The sequence below is a fragment of the Diabrotica undecimpunctata genome, chromosome 1 (genome assembly GCF_040954645.1).
Source record: "Diabrotica undecimpunctata isolate CICGRU chromosome 1, icDiaUnde3, whole genome shotgun sequence".
NCBI lineage: Eukaryota > Metazoa > Arthropoda > Insecta > Coleoptera > Chrysomelidae > Diabrotica > Diabrotica undecimpunctata.
Window position 1 is genome coordinate 120,673,864 of NC_092803.1, and position 26,266 is coordinate 120,700,129.

The 26,266-nt window shown below is 33.0% G+C and overlaps 2 protein-coding genes across 3 annotated transcripts; one reads left to right on the forward strand and one right to left on the reverse strand.

Moving 5' to 3' along the window:
• Positions 1-135: 135 nt before the first annotated feature.
• On the reverse strand, positions 136-1,089 carry LOC140452991 (enhancer of yellow 2 transcription factor-like). Of its 2 annotated transcripts, XM_072547306.1 has the most exons (3): positions 980-1,089; positions 741-851; positions 136-681 (listed from the first exon to the last, which is right to left on the reverse strand). In XM_072547306.1, the coding sequence occupies exons 2-3, from the start codon at positions 800-802 to the stop codon at positions 438-440; spliced, it is 306 nt and encodes a 101-aa protein (XP_072403407.1). In that variant the 5' UTR covers positions 803-851; positions 980-1,089; the 3' UTR covers positions 136-437. The 2 variants fall into 2 exon arrangements, with proteins under 2 accessions (XP_072403407.1, XP_072403402.1); XM_072547301.1 differs by lacking the exon at positions 980-1,089 and having other exon boundaries at positions 741-973.
• Positions 1,079-25,993, forward strand: l(2)34Fd (nucleolar protein 10 lethal (2) 34Fd). The gene is made up of 8 exons (XM_072547291.1): positions 1,079-1,237; positions 1,291-1,551; positions 1,741-2,090; positions 5,700-5,928; positions 11,080-11,375; positions 16,238-16,622; positions 19,301-19,566; positions 25,688-25,993. The coding sequence occupies exons 1-8, from the start codon at positions 1,172-1,174 to the stop codon at positions 25,905-25,907; spliced, it is 2,073 nt and encodes a 690-aa protein (XP_072403392.1). The 5' UTR covers positions 1,079-1,171; the 3' UTR covers positions 25,908-25,993.
• Positions 25,994-26,266: the final 273 nt, after the last annotated feature.

Below are 26,266 nucleotides of genomic sequence, written 5' to 3' on the forward strand. Positions count from 1 at the left end.
ATAACCTATAGAAGAGCAGCAAGGGGAAATTTTGGGTAACATGATAAAAAAAAAATAATAAATATTCGTAACACATACATTGATCATGAATTCCAATTGAGTAACATCCAACTCAAGAAAAATAAAACATGTATGTCTTGAAGGAAGTTTATTAACTAATTTTCAGTTAAAATATTCTCATGAAATAGCGCATAAACATACTGTTAAAATATATAGCTAAAGAATAAGTTTTAAGTACACTTTGGTGGACCAGCATTTATATACATTATATTATGCAAACCAGCTTTCCACACATAGTTTCAAACAGTATATAAATCGTATAACCTTGTTAAAGGTGTTATACATTAGACATTCTTTCATGCATAGAACATTTAGAGATACAAAAACACTAAACATATTTTATGTGAAGAAATAAAGTCCTCAATTTTTTAAATCATTTAAAAATTTTTACTGTATCCAGCTTTGTCAACATTCATTAAAATTAATTCCAATTCATGCAGAAGCTCCCTTTTCACGGCGTCTGGTACCATAGACCTTGCTTTTGGTGTAATTTGAGATATTAAGTCATCTACAGTAGGGGGGTGTTTTTCACCACTTTCCAAAATTGCCTTACGACAAGCTAATTTCACCTGATCTCTCCAGCCACTTTCAATAAGCCTAGTCTGAACTAATTCGGTTACTCTAAAAACGTAAAGGGTTTTATGCAGATTACGTTTTCTATAAACTTAAGGGTAACATACCTTTCCAAACCATGATTAATATCTAAATGCAAGCTAACTTTTGAATCATAATCTTGAGGCATCTTAAAGTTAAAAAATGTAAATGCAAATTTCAGTTGTTTTGATGGTATTCTTAAAAAAAAATAGAAATTAATTAAAAATATAAACACAAAATCGTAACAGGAATCAGACGAAACGTTCACTTTTCAATAAAAAAAAATATTTTTGTTAAATAAACCAGATTTTTTTATTTTTGACACTTCAGTTTATTTATGAGTTTCTTTATTCCACAGAACAGCTACAAAAATGGTGCTCCGAAATATGTGGAGTTACTGAAAAGAACAGTTCGAATTCTCCCACGTGCTTGAATGTCAAAGTTATTGTAGTGTGTGATTCTAACCTAAATTTATAAACAAATAGAATCAAAGAATGTAAAATAATTTTAGTACAAGATGCAAGTCTCAGATCCCAATAACGTTAAAATATATAATTTAAGTGCTGGAAAGTCACTACCGGAGGTAAGTACAATTCATTTGTGAGATTTATAATTTTTTAATACTCAAGTTTTTAGTGGTTATCTGAAAGAAAAAGAAGGGCTTTATTAAAGAAAAATGTTGATATTCGAAGACGTATTGAACTTATTCAAGATTTTGATATGCCAGGACTTAGTTCAGCAGTACGAGTATCTAAAGATGGACAGTATATATTGGCAACTGGTATATATAAACCAAGAATAAAATGTTTTGATGTGAACAATTTATCCTTAAAATTTGAAAGATGTTTTGATTCAGAAGCTGTTACTTTTCAAATTCTTAGCGATGACTATAGCAAGGTACTTACTCTAAGATTTATTTGTAGAAGCAGTATTCATTCTATCTACAAATAAAATACTGACAACTTTTAGTTTTCTCCACTTCCCCAAAATTTATTATAATTTATTATCACTATAGCTGTTTTGCCATAGTGTATTTTGCCATTCTTCTTTTTAGAAGAGTATGCTAACATATTGTTTATATTGCAGTTAATATTTCTTCAGTGCGATAGATATATAGAATTCCACGCTGCTTATGGTCGTTACTACAGATTACGAATACCTAAGTTTGGAAGAGATTTACAGTATGATTTTCCCAGTTGTGATGTATTTGTTGTTGGTGCTTCTTCAGACATTTATAGATTAAATTTGGAAAGGGGACAGTTCATGACACCATATACAAGTACTGCATCATCCATTAATAAATGCACCATTAATCCTGCACATCATCTACTTCTTTGTGGTACTCAGGAGGGAAAAGTGGAAGCTTGGGATCAGAGGACTAAAACTATGGTTGGCAGTTTGGATTGTGCTCTTACTTGTCTCAGTGAAAATAAAGAGTAAGTACATGTTCTTACCACTCAGTCACTATAATTGACAGGTAAAAAGTGTATTATCCTACAATATTCATTTAAAAATTTAATAAGTAGTTATATTGAAAACACTAATACATATAAACATATACAAAAATTGAAAATAACAGTACATATACAAAATTTAGAGTTGGGAATGTTTTGCTTTTTTGTCAAATATTTTTTTATTACTAAAGCATTATACCCTATGTACATTTGAAAAGGACCCACGCTTAATATATCTGAAATGCAACATATTAGAAAGAAATGCCTAAACATCTTAACTTCTAACTTGAGAGGGCACGATTTAGTACTAATATAATAAACATCAGATTCACTGCTTCCCTTGGTGATACCCCTGAAATCTTTTCAAATGGTGTTGGTTATCAAATCATAACTTTTTTAAAAGGTAGGGTAAATCTGTATTGATTTATATTGTTTTGCCTCTAATACCAACCTCCATTGTTAATTACTTAATTGTTGTTTAAAAGTGGCTCTCTTTAAAATTTTCATATGCCCTCATATTATGTAATGACAGAAGGATTCTTTAAAGAATATTATAAAAAAATTTACAAATAAAGTAAAAAGACAAGTGGTAAGAAGAAATAACTGTTATATAATCACGTGTTGAAAGAGACCATCATTAACATACAGGCAGTAATAAAATCTATTTTCAAATTCCTATTGCATTTTTTAAATATTTCTTTTTTTTATATATTTGAAAAACTGAATAATGCGCTATCTTAAATCATCAAGAGATATTTGTTGTGTTTTTTAGACCTCAAATTTTAAATATCCCTATAAAAAAGTTAAGTTATGTTAATGCTGGAGATCTAGGTGGCCACTCTATAGAACCACTTCTATCAATCCACTTGCTGGGATAATTTTGGTTTAACCAATCTCTCACACAGAGGTCAAAGTGTGGTGGTGCCCTGTCTTGCTGAAAAGTTATTATCATCAATCAAAAAAATTCCTTGGTCATCTAGTTGGTTTTCAAAAGTTCCAAATATTTTTCGCCAAATAATGGCCAGATTAAAGAAGGGTTTCCTAAAATTCCCGCCCAAACATTTAATTTTTGGGGTATTTGGTAATGACCACCAAAAATATGTGGATTTGTATCATCTCTATGGCGATTGACTAATCCATGTAAAAATAAGGTTGATTCATCGCTAAACGAAATAATGTGAACTTTAATAATTTATTTGGAAGCTTATTTGTTACCATCTCACAAAATTTAATTCTAAAGTTGGGATCATCTTCGTTTAGTTTGTTAAATATGTGTATCTTATAAGGGTGAATTTTGTACATATATATAAAAAGCGTTTTGTACAGAACCTACAGAGAGATGCATAGCAAAATTTAATCATCATCATCATCTTGTTGCTACAGCCCTTAGAGGGCCTCGACCTTCTCAACCTTTCTACGCCATTCTATTCTGTCCCTCGCTTGCATTTTCCAGTTACCGACTCCAATCTTCTCGGCATCTTGTGTTACCCCGTCCATCCACCTCAGCTTTGGTCTACCCAGTCTTCTCATTCCCACGGGTTGCGCTGTTAGAATCTTTTTTATCATGTTTGACTCAGGGGCCCGGGCTACATGTCCTGCCCAAAAATAGCAAAATTTACAATTATTTATATCTGTGTGTTTTGTTCTAAAACTTTTTTCCCTCATGCTTCTTATTCAAGAGATAACATGTTTCCAAAAATTTTCAGACTAGCAATAATACATACTGATGATTGATGATTTTTTTTCCTCTGTGGGCTTGTCCGATCAAAAAGATCTCTGTTAACGCTAAAGCTGAAGCTTTTGTGTTTGCTTCCCATTGTTGTTTCCTACACCCAGTCTTTCCTTAAATACAGTAACTGTTCTAGCACTTCCGTCACATTTTCCTTAATGAAAAATGATTTCAAGAGTTTCATACTGTTTTCATAATGAATGACTGGGAACACATTATTATTTCGTCCAAAAGGAAAAAGAACTGAACTGATCGAGAGGTTAGGCATCATTACTTATTTACTATACAAATAGCATCTATAATTCTTTATTCTAATTAATGATGTCTTTTACGTTATTTCAATCAAGCATTTTTAATTTATTTTCCTGTATAAGTCTGGAGCAATTTTGAAATGTTACAAGGAGTCAAGTCATGTTGAAATAAAAGGAAAGACAGTTAAGATTTGATTTCCTGTATAGTGCCTCTGTATATCCGCTTATACGTATTTCATCCTAAAAGGAATCTTCGGAGCGGCTATTTACAGATGCTCTGAACGTGAAAACAATCTTTCCTGTCGTAATAGAAGCAACGCTAAAATGACTTCGATATGGACGCAATAGCGACATCTGATAATAAATCCCGAAACAAAATCAGAAGATTTCTAATTGTCGAAACCAAATTCAGATTTTTGCTTTAATCTGTGCCCTCTACGAATTGCAAGGCAAAACAGACGTTGATATAGATGTAATTAGAGAAATGGGGAATCTAAAATTGCATTCCACAACATATCTCCTCAACTAAGCAAAAATCCTTGGCGAATTGGTTTCTTAGGAATTATTATAAGATGTCGCTATTGCGTCCATATCGAAGCCATTTTAGCGTTGCTTCTATTACGACAGGAAAGATTGTTTTCACGTTCAGAGCATCTGTAAATAGCCGCTCCGAAGTTTCCTTTTAGGATGAAATACGTATAAGCGGATATACAGAGGCACTATACGTGAAATCAAATCTTTCCTTTTATTTCGGTATACTCTTTATGAGTACTAAAAACTAATTCGCCAATGATTTTTGCTTAGTTGAGGAGATATGTTGTGGAATGCAATTTTAGATTCCCCATTTCTCTAATTACATCTTTATCAACGTCTGTTTTGCCTTGCAATTCTTAGAAGGCACAGATTAAAGCAAAAATCTGAATTTGGTTTCGGCAATTAGAAATCTTCGGATTTAGTTTCGGGATTCATGTTAAAATGTTTCCATGAATGGAACAATCTTTCTGCTAATATTTCAATGTATTTGGCAGAATTCATTAAGCCTTTAGAAACTAAGCTTCCAGTGCCATTTGTGGTGAAAAACCTTAAAACATTTGTTTAGCTTTAGGTTATTCAATATGATCTCGTCGCAGAGGTACATCTTCACTTCATCTAACAAAATTTGATTTACACCCCTGCACAAATAAATGTAGAATTTTCGTCACTGGGCGGATTTTATCCATGTTACTTTGTGATAAACATATTGTTTAATGTTTTTTTGTAAAAACAGATTACAATAAATAAGGGATGTACAAAAAATATTCTATTATTTGAATAAGAAGAAAATGTAGGAAAAGTTTGAGCATCAACTACTTTTAGAAGTTATAGAGTTTCTTTGAGAAAATAGTGAAAGAAGGAGAAAAACCGCAAGAAATGTAATTTTGGAAAATAGATAGATACGCAAATAATTATTTATCGATATTATTAACACAAAGTGTAGTGTTTGTAATGCAATTACATTTAAACAACAATTGTTTAGTTACAAAGGTATTTTCATATATCATTTGCGTAATTTTTGAGAGACCTTTAATGTATTGTGTGTTTTATTCTTAGTAATTTAAAAAACGTTTTTAGTATGGAAGGATTTCCATCAGTAACAGCATTAAAATTCAATGGAGGATTACAATTAGGAGTAGGAACAGCAACAGGACAGATATTATTATATGACATTAGATCTAATAGACCATTTTATGTAAAAGATCACATGAATGATTTGCCTATAAAAGATGTCGAATTCCATTATCAACAAGATTTGGTGTTATCTATGGACAGCTCAGTTCTAAAAATCTGGGAAAAAAATAATGTAAGTTTATATTACTTTCATTTTATCATAGGTATATCGAATACAGAGTAACATTAAAATAAGATTATTAAATTTGATCAACTCCTTGGAGTTGCAAAATAAGTGGTACTAACATCATGTTAAAAATTCAACAAATGTCTGGTTTAAATTTGGTAAATAACTACAGAATGTTGTTTGAGGTTTTCATACAGATTTTTCCATGTATATTGCACATTAAAGTTATCTTTGAAATAACCTCATTTGGAATCTACAAATTTTTACCTTCGTATAGCTGTAGCTATCTCATACGTCTAAAATATATTAACATATGACAGCTCGTCAGGAAAACCGGAAGTGGCTGTGATTGATATTTTTAATGGAACACTTTGTATATTATTATATTTTTATATTGTGCATATAATCATAATTTGGTGGTAATCATCTTTCTGTCATATCGGAAGTTATACAGTGCTAGCCAAAAGTCCCCTCCCCTCGTATCTTTTGAACGAGGTGGGATATTTTATACTTATATAATATATTTAAGAGAAGCTTAAACAAACCAATTCAGAGGAAATAATAAAAATAGAAAATTTAAGAGATGACTCCATAAAATCATTATATCAAAAAAGGCTAGAACAGTAAATACAAATGGAGAATATCGAAAATGAAAGCAATGTAGAGACTAGCTGGAGAAAACTTAAGAAAAATATTCTGGATGCTGCCCGAGAAGCACTTGGAACGAAAATAATAAACAAAAAGTGGTCAACAAAAACACCATGGTTTACACTAGAGGTTAAACAAAAATGTCACCAAAAAAAGAAAGCTTTCCTAAAATATAGGTCAGAAAAAACGAATGAATCATATGAAGAATATAAAAGAATAAGAACTGAAACTCATCAAATGGTAAGAAAAACAAAAACAGACTACTGGGAAAGATTCACAAAAGGACTAGAGATGGATTTCTATGGACAACAGAAACAAGTATGGCGCTTCATAAGACAACAAAGAAGCGAAATAAAAGAACTAGTTGAAATAGAACACATACAAGAGGATACATGGGTGGCCTTCCTGACAGAAATGTTTAAAAAACAAAACGAAGAACCTTTACCAGAAACGCCAAAGATAATAACTGACGAAAAGACCGAAATCTCCCAAAACGATGTGAAAGAAGGAATAAACAAATTAAAAAACAGAAAGTCACCAGGAGAAGATCAAATACCAAATGAACTCTTAAAATTGGAGGTGATCATCTTGTACAACAACTGCAACTTCTTATTAATAAAATAATCACCTCGAACAGAATACCAGATGAATGGAGGAGAGCTATCATGGTGATCGTTCTTCAAAAAAGGAGATAAGAAAGACCCCAATAATTATCGAGCGATAAATCTATTAAATACAACACTCAAATTGACAACAAGAATAATAACGACAAAAATAAACGAACGAATATCTCTGCAAGAGGAGCAGCAAGGATTTCGGACCGGAAGATCATGCACGGATGCAGTTTTTGTAATAAGACAAATAAAAGAAAAGTCGCTGGAATACAACAAACCAGCATATATGTGCCTCATAGATTTGAAGAAAGCGTTTGATAGAGTGAGAATTCGGGACGCGATACATTTATTATATGAAAAGGGAATATCACTGGATTTAGTAAAAACCATTGAGAATATATTATAAAGATAACATAGCTATGGTAAGATGTAAAGGAAAACTATCGCAACCTATCAAATATGAAACTGGCATTAGACAAGGAGATTCGCTGAGCCCATTAATATTTAATCTGATAATGGATGAAATCATAAAGAAAGTTAAAAAAAGAAGAGGATATAGAATGGGAGAAAAGGAAATAAGGATAATATGCTACGCCGACGACGCCATAATAACAGCCGAAAATGAAGATGACCTACAAAGATTAATTAAAGAATTCGAAGATACGGCGCTCATATACAACATGGAGATCTCAACAGAGAAAACTAAAGCGATAGTGATATCAGCGGAACCGAGAAGATGTAAACTAGTCGTAAATAACAAAATAATAGAACAAGTGATGGAAACTGAATACTTGGGAATAAAACTGTCAAGCTACGGAAAAGTGGAAGAAGAAGTACAAAAACAAGTGAACATGGCAAACAGAGCAGCAGGATGTCTCAACAACACAATCTGGAGAAACAAATACCTCACAACGGAAACGAAAACCAGGATATATAAATCAACAATAAGACCGATAATGAGTACACAGCGGAATCAAGAGCAGATACGGCGAAAACACAAAGACTACTGAAAACAACAGAAATGAAAGTCTTACGAAAAATAACAAACCAAACTCTAAGAGACAGAGTAAGAAGTGAGGAAATACGAGCGAGATGAGGTATAGAGGAAATAAACGCGTGGACCAAAAGAAGAAAAGTGGAATGGAATCAACACATCGAAAGAATGACAGAAAATAGTATAGTACGAATAGCAAGAGACAAATCGCCAAATGGAAGAAGATCATTGGGACGACCGAGGAAAAGATGGTCAGACAACGTCAATTGAGGCTAAAAACACAAGTAAAATAGGCATTTTGCCTATTTATAAAGTAGGAAGAAGAAGAAGAAGATAATATATTATACTTATAATAGTGAAATTTGGAGGGAGGAAATAAACGGACGTAGGCTTCTCAACTAGTCATTACAGATGACGGATGACGTTACAGAGCTACTGTGACCGATAATTTTAAGTGGGACCTTATGACAAGTGATATTTCGTAATCGAAAGGTATTGAACAATTCTATTCAATCATACTAAATTTGTTGGGTTTAAGCTGATTTTGATGAATAAATTAAATAAATACTAAAATTTTAGTTTCGAGAAGTGGTAAATAGCAGGACAATTCGCTGTCTGTCCGTATTTGAATTTGTATCTACCCGACTGTCTGAAGACATAGGGTATACAGAAATAACGTTATAACAGTCTATTGATACCAATTCATACACGGAAAGTTTGGCGAATTATGCTGCTTTCGTTGTTTAGTTATATATTCGGCGTCTCAATTCATCAAAGCTGTAGCAAAGCACTTCTGAAATCTGTAAATCTTTTACACATTTCGTACAGCTCAAAAAGACAAAAAACGAGAGTCGTTTTCGTTTAAGACTACCAAAATAGGTGGCGCAAGAATAAAGCCGGGGCAAGTTATCCCTTACTGTCGTAAGAGTCGACTAATGAGAAAGAATGAAGAGGTGGAGAGCCGTTGTTCGAGGTGTCAGGTTTGTAGAAACGCACGCAGAGCGCTTCGGCGTTACGGTCACCGGTCTACACTTCTAGTATCTGAGACGAGCCTCTCGTGGGGCCACTCTACTCTCATTCCACAGAACCAAGATGAAGTTGAACGTGCTGCGTCCCTAATACATCTTTTCCCCATTAAGGGCGTGGGGTTACGGCACGTACCCATCTTGGGAGACTTAAGAGTGGTAGAGGAGAGCTCCTCGGCGACTACCTGTCAAACGTGCGAGGTCGAGCCTCGACCTGTGTTCACCTTTCCGCCCGGGGAGCGGGGGATAACGGACGGGTGTGCGTACCGCAACACAGGTACTACGGGGAGGGTGGAGCCTCGCGATGCTTCGTGCAACGTGCCACCCTCAAATGATGTCGGACTCGTAGGGGTTAGTGGCTAGCTAACGGTCGTTTGCCTAAAGGCCAGGAAGACCAGGGTCTTGCTAAAAATTTTATTGTTGGGGGGTACACGAATTTCGTCAATGTCTGAAGACGTAGGGCATACAGAAATAATGTTATAAGTCTATTGATACCAATTCATACACGGAAAGTTTGACGAATTGTGCTCCTTTCCTCTTTTCGCCGTTTATTTATATATTTATGTATACAGCATAAGAAATGTATATCTGAAACATGTTCCACTTGGTTACTAGAGTCTTGATTCTCGATAATACTTGAAAGTGGTTGTATTTTAAGGAAGTAAAAAATGTTAACTTTTGAATTGTAAATTATGACTAAGTGAATTGATGATAAATAAGCAATTAAAATATTTTATCAGTTGCCTTGAAATATGAATTAATTGCAGCTCAATTAAATGCTAAAAGATGTTTCCCATTTATTTCTTGACAGTGATACAACCTATTTTTGGTTTCGTTTTCAACTTTTTACGAAATCTCTTCAACAATACTATGGTATTATGAAATAATTATTTAGCGTAGTTGGTTAATTGTATATGGTTGTGTCTGTCACAACAAGGCGAAGCTTTGTCTTGTCAAAGACATTAATAAAGACAAATTATATTTAATCAATATAATTCTAAAATTCCCAATATAATGATGATTACATTTTTCTGATTATTATACCATATTGACGCCTATGAAGGATCGAGTAGTTCCGTATGGGTTTCGTATTATTAGCTGTGTTAGGAAAATTTGAATTCTAAGGTTGACGTTCTGGAAATTTTAAATATAAATGACGTCACACTATAAATTGTGACGTGCAACGTTTTTACTTTGAAAAACGGTATTACAAGCGTTATCTCAGTCTTAAATGATCATTCAAATAGTTCACCATTTAAATTACCATCAATTAATATTGGTCTTACAATATAGCTAACTAGTGTGCCTGTCCAAATTTTTTTTCTGTCTTTAATCTTTTTCGGATCTCTTTCACAAAATTAAACTATAGTAGGGACGTAGATGGATTAACGACAAACTCACTTAACACAAAATATGTTTTTCTTGGAGTAGAAGTTTTCTTTAAAAAAATTTAAAATAATAGCTTTCTTTTGGACTACTAAAGAAGATCAGAAAAGTTTTTTTGGCAAGATCGAGAAGTAGTCCTACCTTGTATTTACACGTTTTTGAAATTTTTATAGCATACCATACTATGATTATTGTAATCATTGACATGTCCGAATGTTCTGCACATGCTTTAAAGTTAAGTTTAAGTAACAACCGTAGAAATCCCAAGATTTCGTACTTGGCGAAACTAAATTCAAATTTTTACCACTGTGCTTTCTAAAAGTTGCAAAGCAGACAGATTGATAAATTAGTCGACAAGGGAATTAATAATTTGATAAATATTTAATATTTGATAATGGATGATTTAATAAATTAAATCTAATACCGTCTTTCTGTTTAAGTTTAAGTATTTACATATTAATTATGTTTTATTAAATTACTTATATTGCAGGGCAAATTATACACTTCAATAGATGCTTCTTCTGAATTTAACAACCTTTGTACAGTGCCAAATACAGGTTTGTTTTTCCTAGCTAACGAAAATCCAAAAATTCAAACTTACTATATTCCCAGTATGGGTCCAGCTCCAAAATGGGCCAGCTTTTTGGATTCACTAACGGAAGAATTAGAAGAAAACAGTGCAGAAAATGTATATGATGATTACAAATTCATCACGAAAGCTGAATTAGAAAATTTGGGATTGGATCATCTCATTGGAACAAATTTGTTAAGAGCTTACATGCATGGGTAAGTTTTGCAGATATATTTCTCTAATCTATCATTTTATTGTAAGTTTTTCTGTATTATCTTTTTTTTTAAATACCAGCACTAATTTCGTAGAAATATCCTAAATATTGTATAAACCATTTAACTTAAATGTAGTATCACGAAGAACAATTTGTCTGTCAACCATATATCTACCATAGATGCCTTACATTGTTTTGTTAAACATATCGTAACGACTATTTCACTAGACTATTTTTAACTGATAAAACGTCATAGCAACGCCACGTTTCCTACTGACAAAATTCCTTCCTGTCCGTGATTTCTCAGCAACAAAATTATGACAGATCCGTCACGAGGGTGTCTGGTAATTCTATTGTTGCCTGTTTGACAAATGTCATTGAGGCGTAATCAATTTTGGACAGATATAATGAATCCAAACGAAAAATCAGGATTTGGATGCCAGTCAGGTGAAGAAATAAAAAAATTGGTTTCGTAAAATGTCCCATTGAGTGGCAGAGGTCCAGAAGCTCTATTTGGACCCAATTTTCGGAGTTCCTACGGGTGAGAAATTTTACGCTTGAAAGATGTACTACCATAACGGAACTAGCAAAAATTCTCGAGAATTATGCCTTTACCATGAACAAAAAAAAACAATGGTGAAGACTATAAAGAGTCGTCTGTAAAGTCAGTGTGGAATACTACAGCAAAAATGGTACAAGAAAAATATTTTACGGAGTACGGCATAAAAATAGGCCCTTTTACAGATATATCTTTCAAATGTGCGAGATTGGTCAGAGATACCAAGCGGAGGCATCTTCAAAGTGTTTAAGAAAAAATAAAACTCAGTTCAAAAGCATTGTCCACCGAAGAACTATTAAAAATCATCCAAAGCTACGACGAGGAAACCCCCGATGGAGCACAAAAAAGTTTTTTCACCTTTGCTCATTTGAACTTGTTTGGAGAGGAAATGAGGCCGTAAGCTGCAAGATTCACTTTTTCCAGAAGGAATTTGAATTTACGGGCCGAATTGATTACAACAACATTTTTTCCAAAACAAATCAAGACGGTTCGAAAAGTTTGGCAAGCAGCAAATGGCTGGTAAGAAATTTATAAAACGAAAATTTATGCCCACTTAGATTATTTTTGAAATTAATGGAAAAAAGGGACCAAAGATTTTATCAGACAAACTCTTTCTTACCGTTTTCCCCAACTGGAAGGATGGATCTTGGTTCAAAAACTGTCCACTTTGAATCAACACCGTATCTAAGTGGACAAAAATGTCAGTTGAAAAAATTGGAATAGACACAAAAAACATAAAATAACAAACCATTCTTATCGATCTTCAGCTGTGTCAGCCTTGTTCAAGCAATCTGTTTCTGAGCAGGGGTTATCTAAATTAACGGGTCACTCAAATGCAAATTCTCTAAAACCTTATCTGCAGCTGGATTCCAGTCATCACTAGAAGTTAATCGAAAATCTCAAAACAACAAATGAAGCTGGACCTTCGAGTTCCCAAATGCTACAGGTCAGTAATACACAAAATCATGCTTTGGTAGAAAAGAATGCGCAAACTACTATAGCTTTTAATAATTGTACATTTAATATTGTTAACAAATAAATAAAGATTATGTTTCGTTGATATGGTGCATTAATTGTCTCGTGAAATAATCTTGTCGAATATCATTCGAAAGAAAATTATTTACCGGCAAAATTTTTTTTGGTTTTATTCGACTCGACTGACGTCTCGTGATTTAACTGTCCAAAATTTATTCGCGAAAATTGCCAGGCAACAAACTTTCACACCAGTCGAAAATATTGCCGGCAAAATTTTCTCTCTTATATACGAAAATTACAGGTATACTAATATATATCTCTTAAGGAAGTTCAAAAAAAGAAGGATTTCGTTCTCTAGGATGTGCGGATGATTTATAGTAAAATTCAGGAGAATAATTCATCATTAGGTCCTACGAATAATGTAAATGTGGCAGATAATGGTATGGTGTTCCGCGATGTGTTATTTTAACCTTATCGTGCCGGAGCCAACTTAGCTTGAGATTAAAATGACAATAGATACAAGGGAAGAAGTTTAGTAGTAGAAATGTTAAAATTTAGCCAATAAGAAACGTGTTCAAATAAATTATTGAATGTAGTGTGTTCTGCATGAAGCAAAAAATTCTTCATTACTGTAATCGTTTTAATTTTCCTAATATTATCTATTGATAATTTTTCGACTGTTCTAACAACCATTCAAATTTCGTCATTTTGTGTCATGTGGAACAATTTCACCCAATCATGTCAACATTAGACTGATAATTGCATTCAGTGCAATTTTCAACCCCTATGACAACACGATCGAACTTCATCCAAATAAATTTCAAAATGTCACGTTTCGGCAATGAGAATGTTCAAAGTATAAATGCGCTAATCAAAGAAAAAATTCCCAGAAATACAACCTACAGTCACAAATATATTTGGGGAATATTCATGGAATTTTGCTGCGAACGAGAATATGAGTTGAATGAACATAGAAGCTTAGAAGAATTGGCGTTGATACTAAAAGATTGGGCCGTCAATATGAGAAAGAAAAACGGGGACGAATTCAAAGAGGCAATGGTGAAGACAATGTGGAACGTTTCGTGCAAACTATTGCAAGAAAAGTACTATAATGACTATAATATTATGATTGACCCGTTTAACAATATAGTGTTTAAACCAGCCCGAGATGCCCGCGATGCAATCAGGAAGAAACTACAAGCAGATCCATGTAAACGTAAGGCCAGTTCAGTTTCGTTAAATTGGTCTGAAATTAACAAAATAATATTGCTTTGGGATGAAGATACCCCTGAAGGTCTTATGCGTAAATTTTACCATATTGCTGCTGTAGAATTAGCGTGGCGAGGAGGAGAGGCAGTTGCTTGTCTGGTGGATTTTTTTCAAATCGAGAAAAATAACGATGACACTCCAACAAATCGCATTGAATACAATCCAGTATTCAGTAAAACGTGCCAAGGTGGTTCTAAAAGCTGTGCAAGTAGTAAATGGTTGGTTATCAATAGTGAGAGACAAAGATGCCCTGTACGTCTTTTTCATAAACTGATATCAAAATGAGGCGACAATATTACCTCACCACGACTGTTCTTAAAACCAAATCGACACTGGAAAAATGAAACTGACAAATGGTACGATAATGTACCTGTTGGAAGAAATACAATGAATGGATGGACTAAATCTTCTGCTGAAGCAAGAATGTAAAGGAGAAAAAGATAACAAATCACTCGAATAGATCAACTGCTGTTAGCGAATTAGCAAAAAGTGGTGTAGAAGAACAACAATTGCTAAAAATTACTGGTCATAGCAATCAGAATTCTATAAAACCATACTTGAATCTCGATCAAGAACACCACAACAAGATTATAAATATTATGCGTGGTAATAGATCTTCTATAGTAGAGAACAGCAACGAATCTAATGTTAACTTAAATTTTAATAATTGTACTTTCACTAACTCTACTTTTAATAAATAAATGTTTCGTTATGTTGTTATGATTTTTTTTTTCGAAAAATTATCCGCCGAATATCCCTCGGACATTGATGAATGCCTCATAATTTCATGACAAATTTCTCAAGCTCGTTCCTTGGTAACAGCACTCAGCCTTCGGCTTCGTGCTGTTACCAAGGAACGAGCTTTCGATTGTCATGAAATTATCTCGTCTGTTATCAATGTCCTAGGGATATTACTACTGATAATAAATATTGGTTTATCAACAAAAACAAATTCCAACCAGACTCAAATACAAATTGTTTCTATGACAAGTATAAGGTGGGTATTAGTGACCAAACAGTCAACAGATCGAAAATTTGGCAGAAAGAATTAGATAATATTTTGTTCTTTCTTTCTGGAAACCGTGTATCTTTCACCGATCATACTTCAGCTAATTTGCTGCTTGCACGTGTCTGAAATGAAACATGCTCACCCAATATGTCCTTTGCTACTGTCTCCATCCACCGCATAGTCTCATGCTGGCACTGATTGGATAATAAATGATAATAAATGATAATCAATGATAATCAATGATAATCAATGATAATCAATGATAATCAATGATAATCAATGATAATCAATGATAATAAATGATAGTAAATGATAATAAATGAAACTTACCCAAAATTTCCGAAAATCCACGCAAACAAACCCAGAAGGAGACCAATCCGGAGTTTACTTATCACGGGATTGTGAGTAGTCAATTGAGGAGACTTATCCACATATAATTTTTTAAAGAACATTTCATAATCAAAATTATCCTGTACCCAAATACTATTTACAGAGAGACTGTAGGTACAAAACATATACTAACAAAAGATTTTAAAACAAAACAGTTAGTTCGGTACGGAGTATGGCTGAGAAACGACTGCCAAATATTAAAATGAAACCTCCATGGAACGCGAAAGACAGCAAGACCTAAACGGTCTTAACCGATAATACAACGAAAACAATATTAATAAATTGTTTTCATTCATGGCCATCAAAGTGGATGGCATCTTTGTACGCTTAACACTTAAATTTGTTAAATAAGCAGATTGTGTTGAAAAATAAAAATTTTTTTTAGCGAAAAACATTTTTGTAATAGCTACTTTTTTATCGATCTCGTAGAATAGATTTATTAGTTTTTTGGCTTCTGTTGTGGCGATTTCTGTACATTTTGTGTTTCTGTTCATTGAAATGTCTTTTTTGTTTATCTTTTCAATTCCTTTTTCAGATAGCTCTTATTCTATTTATTATCATTATATGATTTGCACAAGCACTTGTTAAACGTATATACTATATTATGAAGCTTTTGTAATATTTAACATTTTTTTGGTTTTGATTACACTTCTCATTTCAGATACTTTATGGATATTCGACTTTACAAGAAGGCACGGTCGGTAGCAAATCCATTTGAATTCGAAGAGTATAGAAAGAAGAAGATTAGAGAAACGATAGAAAAAGATAGAGAAAACAGGGTAAAAGTTAACAAACTTCCTAAAGTTAACAAAGACTTGGCCCTTAAACTCATGAATGACGAGCAGAACAGCAAGAAAAACAAAACTACAGCAGCCAATTTGCTTGCCGATAATAGATTCAAAGCCTTGTTTGATAATCCAGATTTTGAAGTTGATAAAAATACTGATGAATATCGGTTACTGAATCCAGTATTATCTAGGTTAGAAACTGCAAAGGCCAAGAAATTAAAACAAAAACTGGTGACACAAGAATTTGAACCAGTAGAGGTAAGCAAAATATTTTTTTCTACTAAATATTGGCATACATACAAGTATAACTCCAGAACAGAACTGTATTCTGTAGATAACTTTTTATTTATGCCATATTTTATTATGCAGTTTTGTAGCACTTTTTTGTTTATTCAGTTTATATTATTTTATTTATTTATTTATGTTATTATATTTTAATGACAAAAGTGCTAACAGTATACAGATGAATTATATAAGCTAGTTGTTGTAATATTAGTATAGAATAATCGTAATCTAAATTTCGTGAGTTTGATCGATCACTTCATAAATGTCGTTTTCTTTTTGTTTAAAAATTACTTTGTTGAAAAATATACTGTCCAATTGATGTTGCGAGACTATAATATTCTTTATACCTCTAAGTTATAGTTAAAGTACATAAGCAAAGTCTGCATGAAGACGAATGAAAACAAAATAAGTGAATCTAGATTTAGTAATAGCAGGAGATTTATGTCGGCTCTGTAGATCAAAGGATTGCTACGTTCAATACATTGTGAGTGGTTTCTTTATTCTAACCACTTTCAAGCCAGAAATTTTTCAAACGTCCTAGTATAAAATCCAAGTTTGAAACCGTTCTGAAACATAATATTTAAGAATAATGTTATTACTCTAAAAAATTTTGTTTATACAGGAAACATGGAAGCGAGTTAACAGAATTAGAACTGAAATTTCTAAGAAAGATTATAGAGAACAAATGTCGGACAGGCAGAAAATAAATATTTTGGAAGAATCACTGTAAAACAAAAAAGTGTCATAACCAAAATAGAAATAAAAGAACAATAATGGTTTGAATGTATCGTAAGGATTTACGAAAATAAATTACTGAAGAATGCGATGTGATATGATAAGGCAAAAGAAGAAGAGGAAGACCAAGGAAAAGCTGGGAAACTAGAATAGAAGAACTGGGAACAAAAAGAACTGGCGGATTAGGAGCTAAAATAGATGAATACAACAGTTGTAATTGGTACAAGGATATGTGAAGAAGAAGAAGAAAAGCTTATAATCTGGTGCTTATTTTTTAGCATCGCTGTCCAATGAAGGCAGACTGCATAAAGTTTTGGTGTGTTCCATCTTTTAGAAGGAACGCACCAAATGTTCCGTCTTAACGCAATATACTATTAGCTAAAAAAGTTACATTATTAGCTAAGCTAGTACTGTCATTATTATTAGTAAATTGATAAATTTACTGGGATGCAGTTTTGTTGGTACTTTATATATTTAGAATCTAGAGTGTACAGTACTTAATGTTAAGCATTGTCGAACTTTTGGGGATACGTTTATTTAAAATACACGGTGAGATTTCTACTAATTATTTACAGCTTTTATTTACTTGTACAATTGCTTCTTATAATATATTTACAAAATAATTCCCAATCCAAAATCGCGCTGATTTTATAGGCATACAAAAAATATTCGAGAAAGTTCTAGCGAAGTTCTTTGTATCCAGTGATATCGTCATATTGTGTTTCTTTATAAAGTTTATATAAATCATTAATGTAGTGGGTGTTTTTAGAGATATAGAACTTTGAAATAGAATAAAATAAAGATTTTTTTTTAAATTGACATGAAATTGACTTTATTCGAAAGATAATCTTTTGGCATTATAATTTAAATATGATTTCTGGCATATGACCGCTACGGCTGGCTCTGATGTACTCTAATCTGGAGGTCCAATTTACGAGTTTTCCAACATTTGTGTATACGTTTACCAAACGTTTCCTTCAATAAATCAATTGTGACACGAGCTGTGTGACATGTTGCTCGGTCTTGGTGAAACAGCAGCTCCTACACATCATAATTATTGAATTAAAGATTGAAAAAGTCAGTAATCATAGCTCTATAGCAGTCACCATTGACTGTAAAGTTCTAGCAATCATCGTTTTTTAAGAAGTGCGGACCACTGATTCTCGTTTTTGGAGAAGTGCGAACCAATGATTCCACCAGCCCACAAAGCACACCAAACAAACAGATTTTCTGGATGTAATGATTTCTCAACATACACTTAAGGATTATCTTCGCTCCAAATACGGCAATTTTGTTTCTTGACGTAGCCATTTAACCAAAAGTGAGCATCACCGCTAAACAAAATTCGCCTATGAAAATCTGGATCAATGGCAATCTCGTTTTGGGCCCATTTACCCAATTTGCGCCTTGCTAGGTGATCGTGTAGCTTCAAACCTTGTACGAGTTGAATTTCTTAAGCACGCAAAACCAAGATCTTTCCGCAAAATCTGATTCGGTTCTTCTTCTATGCTAAGCTCTAGAGCGGCAACAGGTTCTTCTCTACGCACTGTATGACGTCTCTGTGGATGCGTATTTGTATTTAGAGTAAATGTGGTGCGAAAACGTTTCATAGTTAATCGAATTCATTGCTCTGATGGACGATTATGTTGACCATAAAATGGACGCAGTGAGCGATACGTATTTCGAATAGAACTTGACAGCTGTCAATAGGCTGCCAGTTAAAACAGCATTGCTAACTAACATTTCTATACCCCTAAAAAAGACACTCTTTATGTTGAATAATGTAACTCTTAAAACTACTGCACATGCTTGCTGTGGGCCATATTTTTCCCATTCTCATCTAAAAGGCATTTTTAGTTTATAGATATAACAAATACTGTATTGTGTGTTGAAAAACCATTCCTTTTCATTTTTAGGAGGAAATGGAGGGCAAGAATAGTTCAGAAGAATCGGAAGACGAATCTGAACAGGAGGAAAGTTCCGACGACGAACATACTTGGACCAAAGACCTCAAAAAACAACACAAACTTATACAGAGGGAACATAAGCAGAAAGAGTTACGCGACCGCGAGGAAGAAGAGAAATTAATCGAGGAAGAATTGAAGAAACAGCCGAAATTGTACGAATTGAGACAAGGAGAAGAATTTAAAGGACTGACTGGTCTCAAGAAGAAAATTAATAAGTAAGTACTGTAAAAAAAATAAGCGAGTTGCCATATATTAATATTTAGTTCACTTTGTATATCTTGAGTGCCGTGTGATTAATTTATCTTCTTAGTTTACTGCCACGGGAGTTACATACGTGTATAAAGTTATTTACAGAATATGTTGTAATAGGCCATAAAAGCACAGTTCAAACTCAGAAAGCGATTTATTGAATTTTACTTCGAATGTTAAAGCTTTTGCGCTCATTTTAATTTTCGTTGAATACTATATTAGATAAAATAAAATAATTTTGTGTACAAACATGTTTTTCCCTTAAAGGGAGGTTACTTATCAGACCATCAAGTATATAGTAGTTCAATAGCATATGGTATTACAGCAAGTGATTTTCCCAGCACGAAGATTTTATTGGATATGTATCAAAGAATAATTTAGTACTCAATCGTTGTTACGAGAATACACCAAACACATGTACTCAGAATTATCTTTGTAGCAAAATTGCGGCAATTGTTCAGTTTTTGTTCGAATAAAGGATGACTCGTGTGAATATCCTACCTCTAAAATCGAGTACTTCGTTAAATATTTAAAAACGTGCAGTACAGTGCCATGTGGGCGTTTCGTTAATAGTCCTACTGAGCTGGGCATTGTGTCCGAAATCATTAAAGTACCAAAGTTAAGATCGGTCATATACATGCACTGTTATATTTATGCGACGAAGCAGTGCTTGAAGTAAGTGGAAAATAGTCTCAGCCAGAAAAAAATATAGTTTGGTGGGTATAGTATTATCTGCATTTTCGTAGAGAGTAACATTTGCGTTTCTAAACGCACAAGAAACGTTGGGAAGAATGAAAATCGTTATGGATTGACAAAGTATCAACATGAAAACATCATGATTGTGACGAAGAGCTCTTTTCCGATAGTGACAGTGAATATGAGCCTGAATCAGATGAAAGCAATATTAGTGATGACGAAGTAAATGAATTTTTTGGCCAAAAAGAGGAAAGTCCAGAAAACATTGAAACAAAAGTTTTATTTAAAAATTCTTAATAAATGTACATATATAATTAAAAAGACCCTTTCGAGCTAAAAAGTCCATCATCAGTGTATTATTATCTGGAATAAGTATTATAAGGTCTTTCGAGTTAATGAGACATCGACCTAAGTTGTTTTGTCAATTACATGAATCGAGGTAGTATCTACAAACTTAAATATTCCAACTGTGATGCTACATACATAGGGAGAACTTGCAAATCACTGTCATCATGCTCTCTAGAGCACACCAAAAAAGATCCAACTGTGATGCTACATACATAGGGAGAACCTACAAATCACTGTCATCATGCTCTCTAGAGCACACCAAAAAAGAAAACACTTCCACTTTTTCTTAACATTTGAAACAATATAACCACACCCTTAATATTCCAGAAGATGTATCTCTTAAACACAATATTTCACATAAAAATTTATTAAGATTGGACCTATGCGAAGACTTGGAAATATTAATAGAAAAACAAAGAAGTCCCAACTGCATTAATCGTCACGTCTCATTCCACCGAGATTTAACCCACATCTTATACATTATACAACCTCTCTTATTTCTATCTCTTTCTAACCATTTCTTCTTTGTCCTTTTAAAAATCTTCTAATATACATAATCTGTCTTCAAGCCAACTGCCAATAATACCTAAAGTATAAAGGTCAATTTTTCTTAATCACCCCCTCTCTTACTCCTATAATTCCTAATATCAACAACCTTCTTTTGTCAGTTTATTCTCCAGAAGTATACATCCACGTCTAATAGCTTTACCCCGCTTACAATTTTAACCACATAACATCATATTAAAACCCTCATCATATTCAATTTTATAACCAATATTCCTAGTTTATTAAATAATTCGTTTAAGGTTCAACCACACACAAAGCATCCTCTTTTCATTTTAAATAATATTACAGTAACACTCTTTCCACTCACACAACCATTCAAAATATTTTTCCGGGCACCAAATGTTGTCCTTTAACATAAAGGGCCCAGTTTTAATTAAAACTTGCCACACATTCTTTTGTGGTCTGTGGTTGGAGCACTGGATATTTTAGTTTTTCCAGTTTTTTTCAATTATTTTATCACTTACTGTACTAATATTTATTTACAAATTGTTCCTTAGCTTCATTATGTTCTCTTTCAGACATCAATTTTGTAGGTTTTTCCATAATGCAATTATCCTTACATAAATCAACATTCCCCAACAATCAACTACAAAATAACTGTACACGTAATCAACACAAACATTTTCTCCAGGTACCAAATGTTTCAGGTATCTTCTTTCAACATAAAGGGCCTTATTATAACCACCTACGTTTACAATCAACCAGCTTTCATAACTGCAACAGACTACATAGTGTTACACACATACTTTCATACCCTGAACTTAATTAACCTTTGTTTCGAATATACTTAAATCTTTCAAAATCCAATAAACGTTTAATAATACAATTTAACTACTATCCAAAATATATACTCTAGCACCATCTCACCTAACCATATATTGACTATACTCAATATCATACATGCATCTTCCAGATACCAAATGTTAATTTATAACATAAAGGGCCTTATCAATATCTCTTTTATCCTTGTTCCATTAGGTACATGTATTAATGCTAGCCTACTTTAGATTCAAACATTTTTAAAGTCTTTCCACATATACAACAGTTTCATCACAAAGTTTAAACATAATTTACAGGGTATAGGTACCACACTTCAACCCCAACATATTGATGTTTACTACTGTTATAAGGAACAATAAATTAAAAATGTTAAAATTTCTCAACATATTTATTTAACACATTGTTGGCTTGTGTCGCATTAAGACATATCCTACAAGTTACATTGACTGCTTTGTTCATGCATCCGTTCAAAAACTCTTATTTTAATTAGTTGCAATTGGAATCTTACGTTTCCATGCAGAGTATCTGTTAAATACTTTAACATCACACCATCTTCTTAACAAAAATGTAACACATAATAAATTTTGTAACTTTTTAAGGGTTTTTACTCAGATATTTAGTGGCTTAACTCATGTATACCTGATAAGTATTTAATCACATTGCTTTTTCAACCTTAATCAAAATTTAAACTTTACGTTTACATTCACTAAAGTGGTAATACTTATTCCAGATAATAATTCACTGATGATGGACTTTTTAGTCCTATAACGTTCTATGATGTAGCCCGAAAGGGTGTTTCTAATTATATACCTTTTATAAAGGATTAAAAAAAACTTTTGTGATTCATGATATACAGCCAACTACAGGAATTTCATTTTTTTTTTGTGGATATAAATATAGTTAGGATATATCTATCAATTAAAATGCAATAAGGAATATGTTATTGAAGATAAATCAGACGTTTAAATGATTTGCTGTTGCTGATCAATAGATATGTGTTGGATATTTTTGCTGCCAAAAAATTAAGGTTTATTCTACCAATTAAATCAAAGAATAAGTACAAATACAAATACAAACAGAAACAGAATAAGTACAAATAATAAGTAAATAGTAGAATAATAGTAGATGATCATAAATATTTGGAAACACCCACGGTTCGAGGAATATTTTCCTCTCTTTCAAAAGAAAATTCTTACCTTAACAAAATTTAATGTTAATTTCAGTGTAAATCATGAAGAAATCTAGTAAAAGCATATTATATTATAGTTTGAATAATAATTTAAATGTCTTCTATTATATGTTGGCTTTCTATATACACACATCAAAACTATCTAAGGAACACCACTATTACTTCACATTTTTCAATAAAAACTTAAATATATTTTTGTTAATGCATACCATTTGATCTGAAAACTTGTTCTATACAAATCAGTGTATGCCATGAAAATCAATTTGTCAATTAAACTGTTTTATTAATGCAAAATTAACAGAGCCTTAAATTCGTATTATTAATTGCTTTAAATTGCAAAGAAAAGTGGTTCATATTTTAAAGATAGTCTGTATTTATTTTAAAAGTTTATTAAAGCAAGATTATTAAATGCAACAATAGTCATGAGGCGTCTGCATTTAATACATATTCAAATGGTAAGTGCTGTGCATATAATTGAGGGTAGTCTTTCACAAGCTGATATTACACGTCATTTTGACGTAGCTCGGAGTGTGATTTCGCGGTTGTGTTGTTGATGTGAACAATTTGGTAATGTCGCTGAAAGACATGGAGGTCGTCAATGTGGAACTACTCCTCGACAGAATCGGTATGTGGTAGGATTAGATCGTTGAAATCTGTGTATAACTGCACATGAACTCTATGAGGCCTTAGAAAATACCCACAGCATTACTGCATGTAACCAAATTTTAAGGAATAGATTACATGAATTTGGTTTGCACGCCAGACGTCCATTGAGGGTTTTTACGTTACGCCATGGAATCATGGACTTAGATTAAGGTGGAGACAACATGTGCACTGGGGCTTACAAGAATGGAGTTCTGTGTTATTCGCAAATGAAGCTACGTTTTGTCTCTACCCTGATACAAGAAGAGTGAGAGTTTTTAGAGAACCTGGTCAACAAGAAAGACTCATGCTGGTAAAGGGTGTTCGTCCATATAATGGTGTACAAGTTTTGATGTAGGCTGGAATATTTTTTTAACATCGAACTGTTCCGTTTTTCTGGAAGGCACTTTGAATCAATATCGATATATTGATCGTATCTGTGAACCTGTTGTCCTTACATTTGCCACTGCTGCAGGTTCTGATTTGCGTTCTTCTTGTAGTGCATATCCATTTAGAATGTTGGCGACCATCATGGCAATCTGTATTTTGCAAACTGCGGCTCTGAAAAGATTTGTGGTTGTTGTGTTGAACTACGTACGTAGATTTTTCAGCCAGGAAATTCTTCGCCTTCCTGGTCCTCGTTTTCCTTCTACTTTTTCTTGAAGAATCAATTGCAACAACCCATATCTTTCGCTGTTCGTCATGATGTGACCGGTATTCAATTTTGGCTGTTTTTATTGTGGTTAAAAACTCTTTTCCTTTTTGCATTCTTAATAAAACGTCCTTGTTAGTAACGTGGTCAGTATAGGATATCTTCAGGATTCTACGATAAAGCCACATTTCGAAAGTCTGAATTTTCTTACAGGTAGCGTCTGTGAGATTCCACGACTTAACTCAGTACAACAGTATAGGAAAGATATAACATCGTAGTAACCTGATTTTTATGGGTACTGATAAATCAGGGTACTTGAACAGCTTAGCCATTTTTTGAAATGCAAATCTTGCTTTCTCTATCCTAGATTTAATCTCTAGGGAATGATCCCAATTTTCATTGACGTTCGTACCAAGGTAGGCGTATGTTTTTACTCTTTCTATCGGTTGACCATTCAAATCATCATACATTTTGTGTTATTAATGTTCAGTGAAAGTTCATATCTCTGACTCGCTTGATTTGCGTTACATGCAGGATAATGCAAGGCCACATACTGCAGCAACAGTAAGAGATTAGTTTCATAATGAGGATATTACACTTTTACCATGGCCAGCACAATCGCCTATCGAAGATGTATGAGATATGCTTCAGGACCGGATTGCTCCTCATCTGCACAATGTTCATACTAGACAAGGCCTTGAAGATCTTCTTACACGGGAATGGATCCTTATGTCTCAAAACGAAATTGATAATTTAATTTTAAGCATTCCAAGGCGGTGTCAAGCTGTAGTTAATGGTGCTGAAGGAAACACAGATTATTAAACACATTTGTTGTTATGTTTTATATTGACTTTTATGTTAAAAATTTTCATTAAATTATTACACTTCTTAACTTTTGTTTGATTATTTCACCATAGAGAAATCATATTACACTTAAATTAAGATGTGTTCATTGCTGACTAATCAGGCATTATAACGGTATGTCACTTTTTAAAATCCAATCAAAATTGAGAAAAACAATTTGTGTTCCTTAGATATTTTTATGTGTTTAGTTTAGTTACGCATCCAACATCGTCCTTAGAGATTTCAACATTTAGAAAGGATAAAGATTTGTTGTTCTAAGTGATGAAATGGTTGTCGATGTGAATTTATCTATTTTCTATTTTTCTATTGTGACGATATAATAATATTAATTTAATATTAATATTTTCAGGGCTACACTTAGTGAAAGATTGCAATCAGAAGATACGTCGGTAAGATTCTTGGGCTCTGTAGGCAATCGGGAGATGACATTCTCTACTCGTAAAAAGAGGAATATGTCCTTAGAGGAGAAAAATAAGAAACACAGGGAAGAAAGGAAACGTCTTGTAAGGCCTGCTCATGGTATTAAGTCTAAGTTCAAATCAAAATTCTTTGGAGGAAGGCGTAGATAGTTTTAATAATGATAATAATGTAAAATTGTTATATTTCGTTATGTAATTATTGACACTGTTTGTAATAAATAAAAGTATACGTGAGATTATGCTTCATTATTTTTAGTCACACAACTTAAATTAGATTTCATAACTTAATAATGGGATTGGAATGAAATGTTTATAATAGTATAATAGAGTTTGTTTAAAGGTCGTAGACATTAAATGGTCAAAATGGTTGGAAAAAAGTGTAAGGATAGGAAGGGGGAGGTTATACCGTGACATGCGCTGCTCAGAGTAGAATCCATACACATACTAACAGATACTCAATTTATTGGGGACTGCTCTTAGATTCAGCCAAATTATCAATTTGGCAACAG

Excerpts from the sequence above, each read along its gene's own strand:
- LOC140452991 (XM_072547306.1), bottom strand. The coding sequence starts at position 802 with ATGCCTCAAGATTATGATTCAAAAGTTAGCTTGCATTTAGATATTAAT. Across the intron at positions 682-740 it reads ATTAATCATGGTTTGGAAAG|AGTAACCGAATTAGTTCAGA; the intron begins GTATGTTACCCT and ends TTACGTTTTTAG.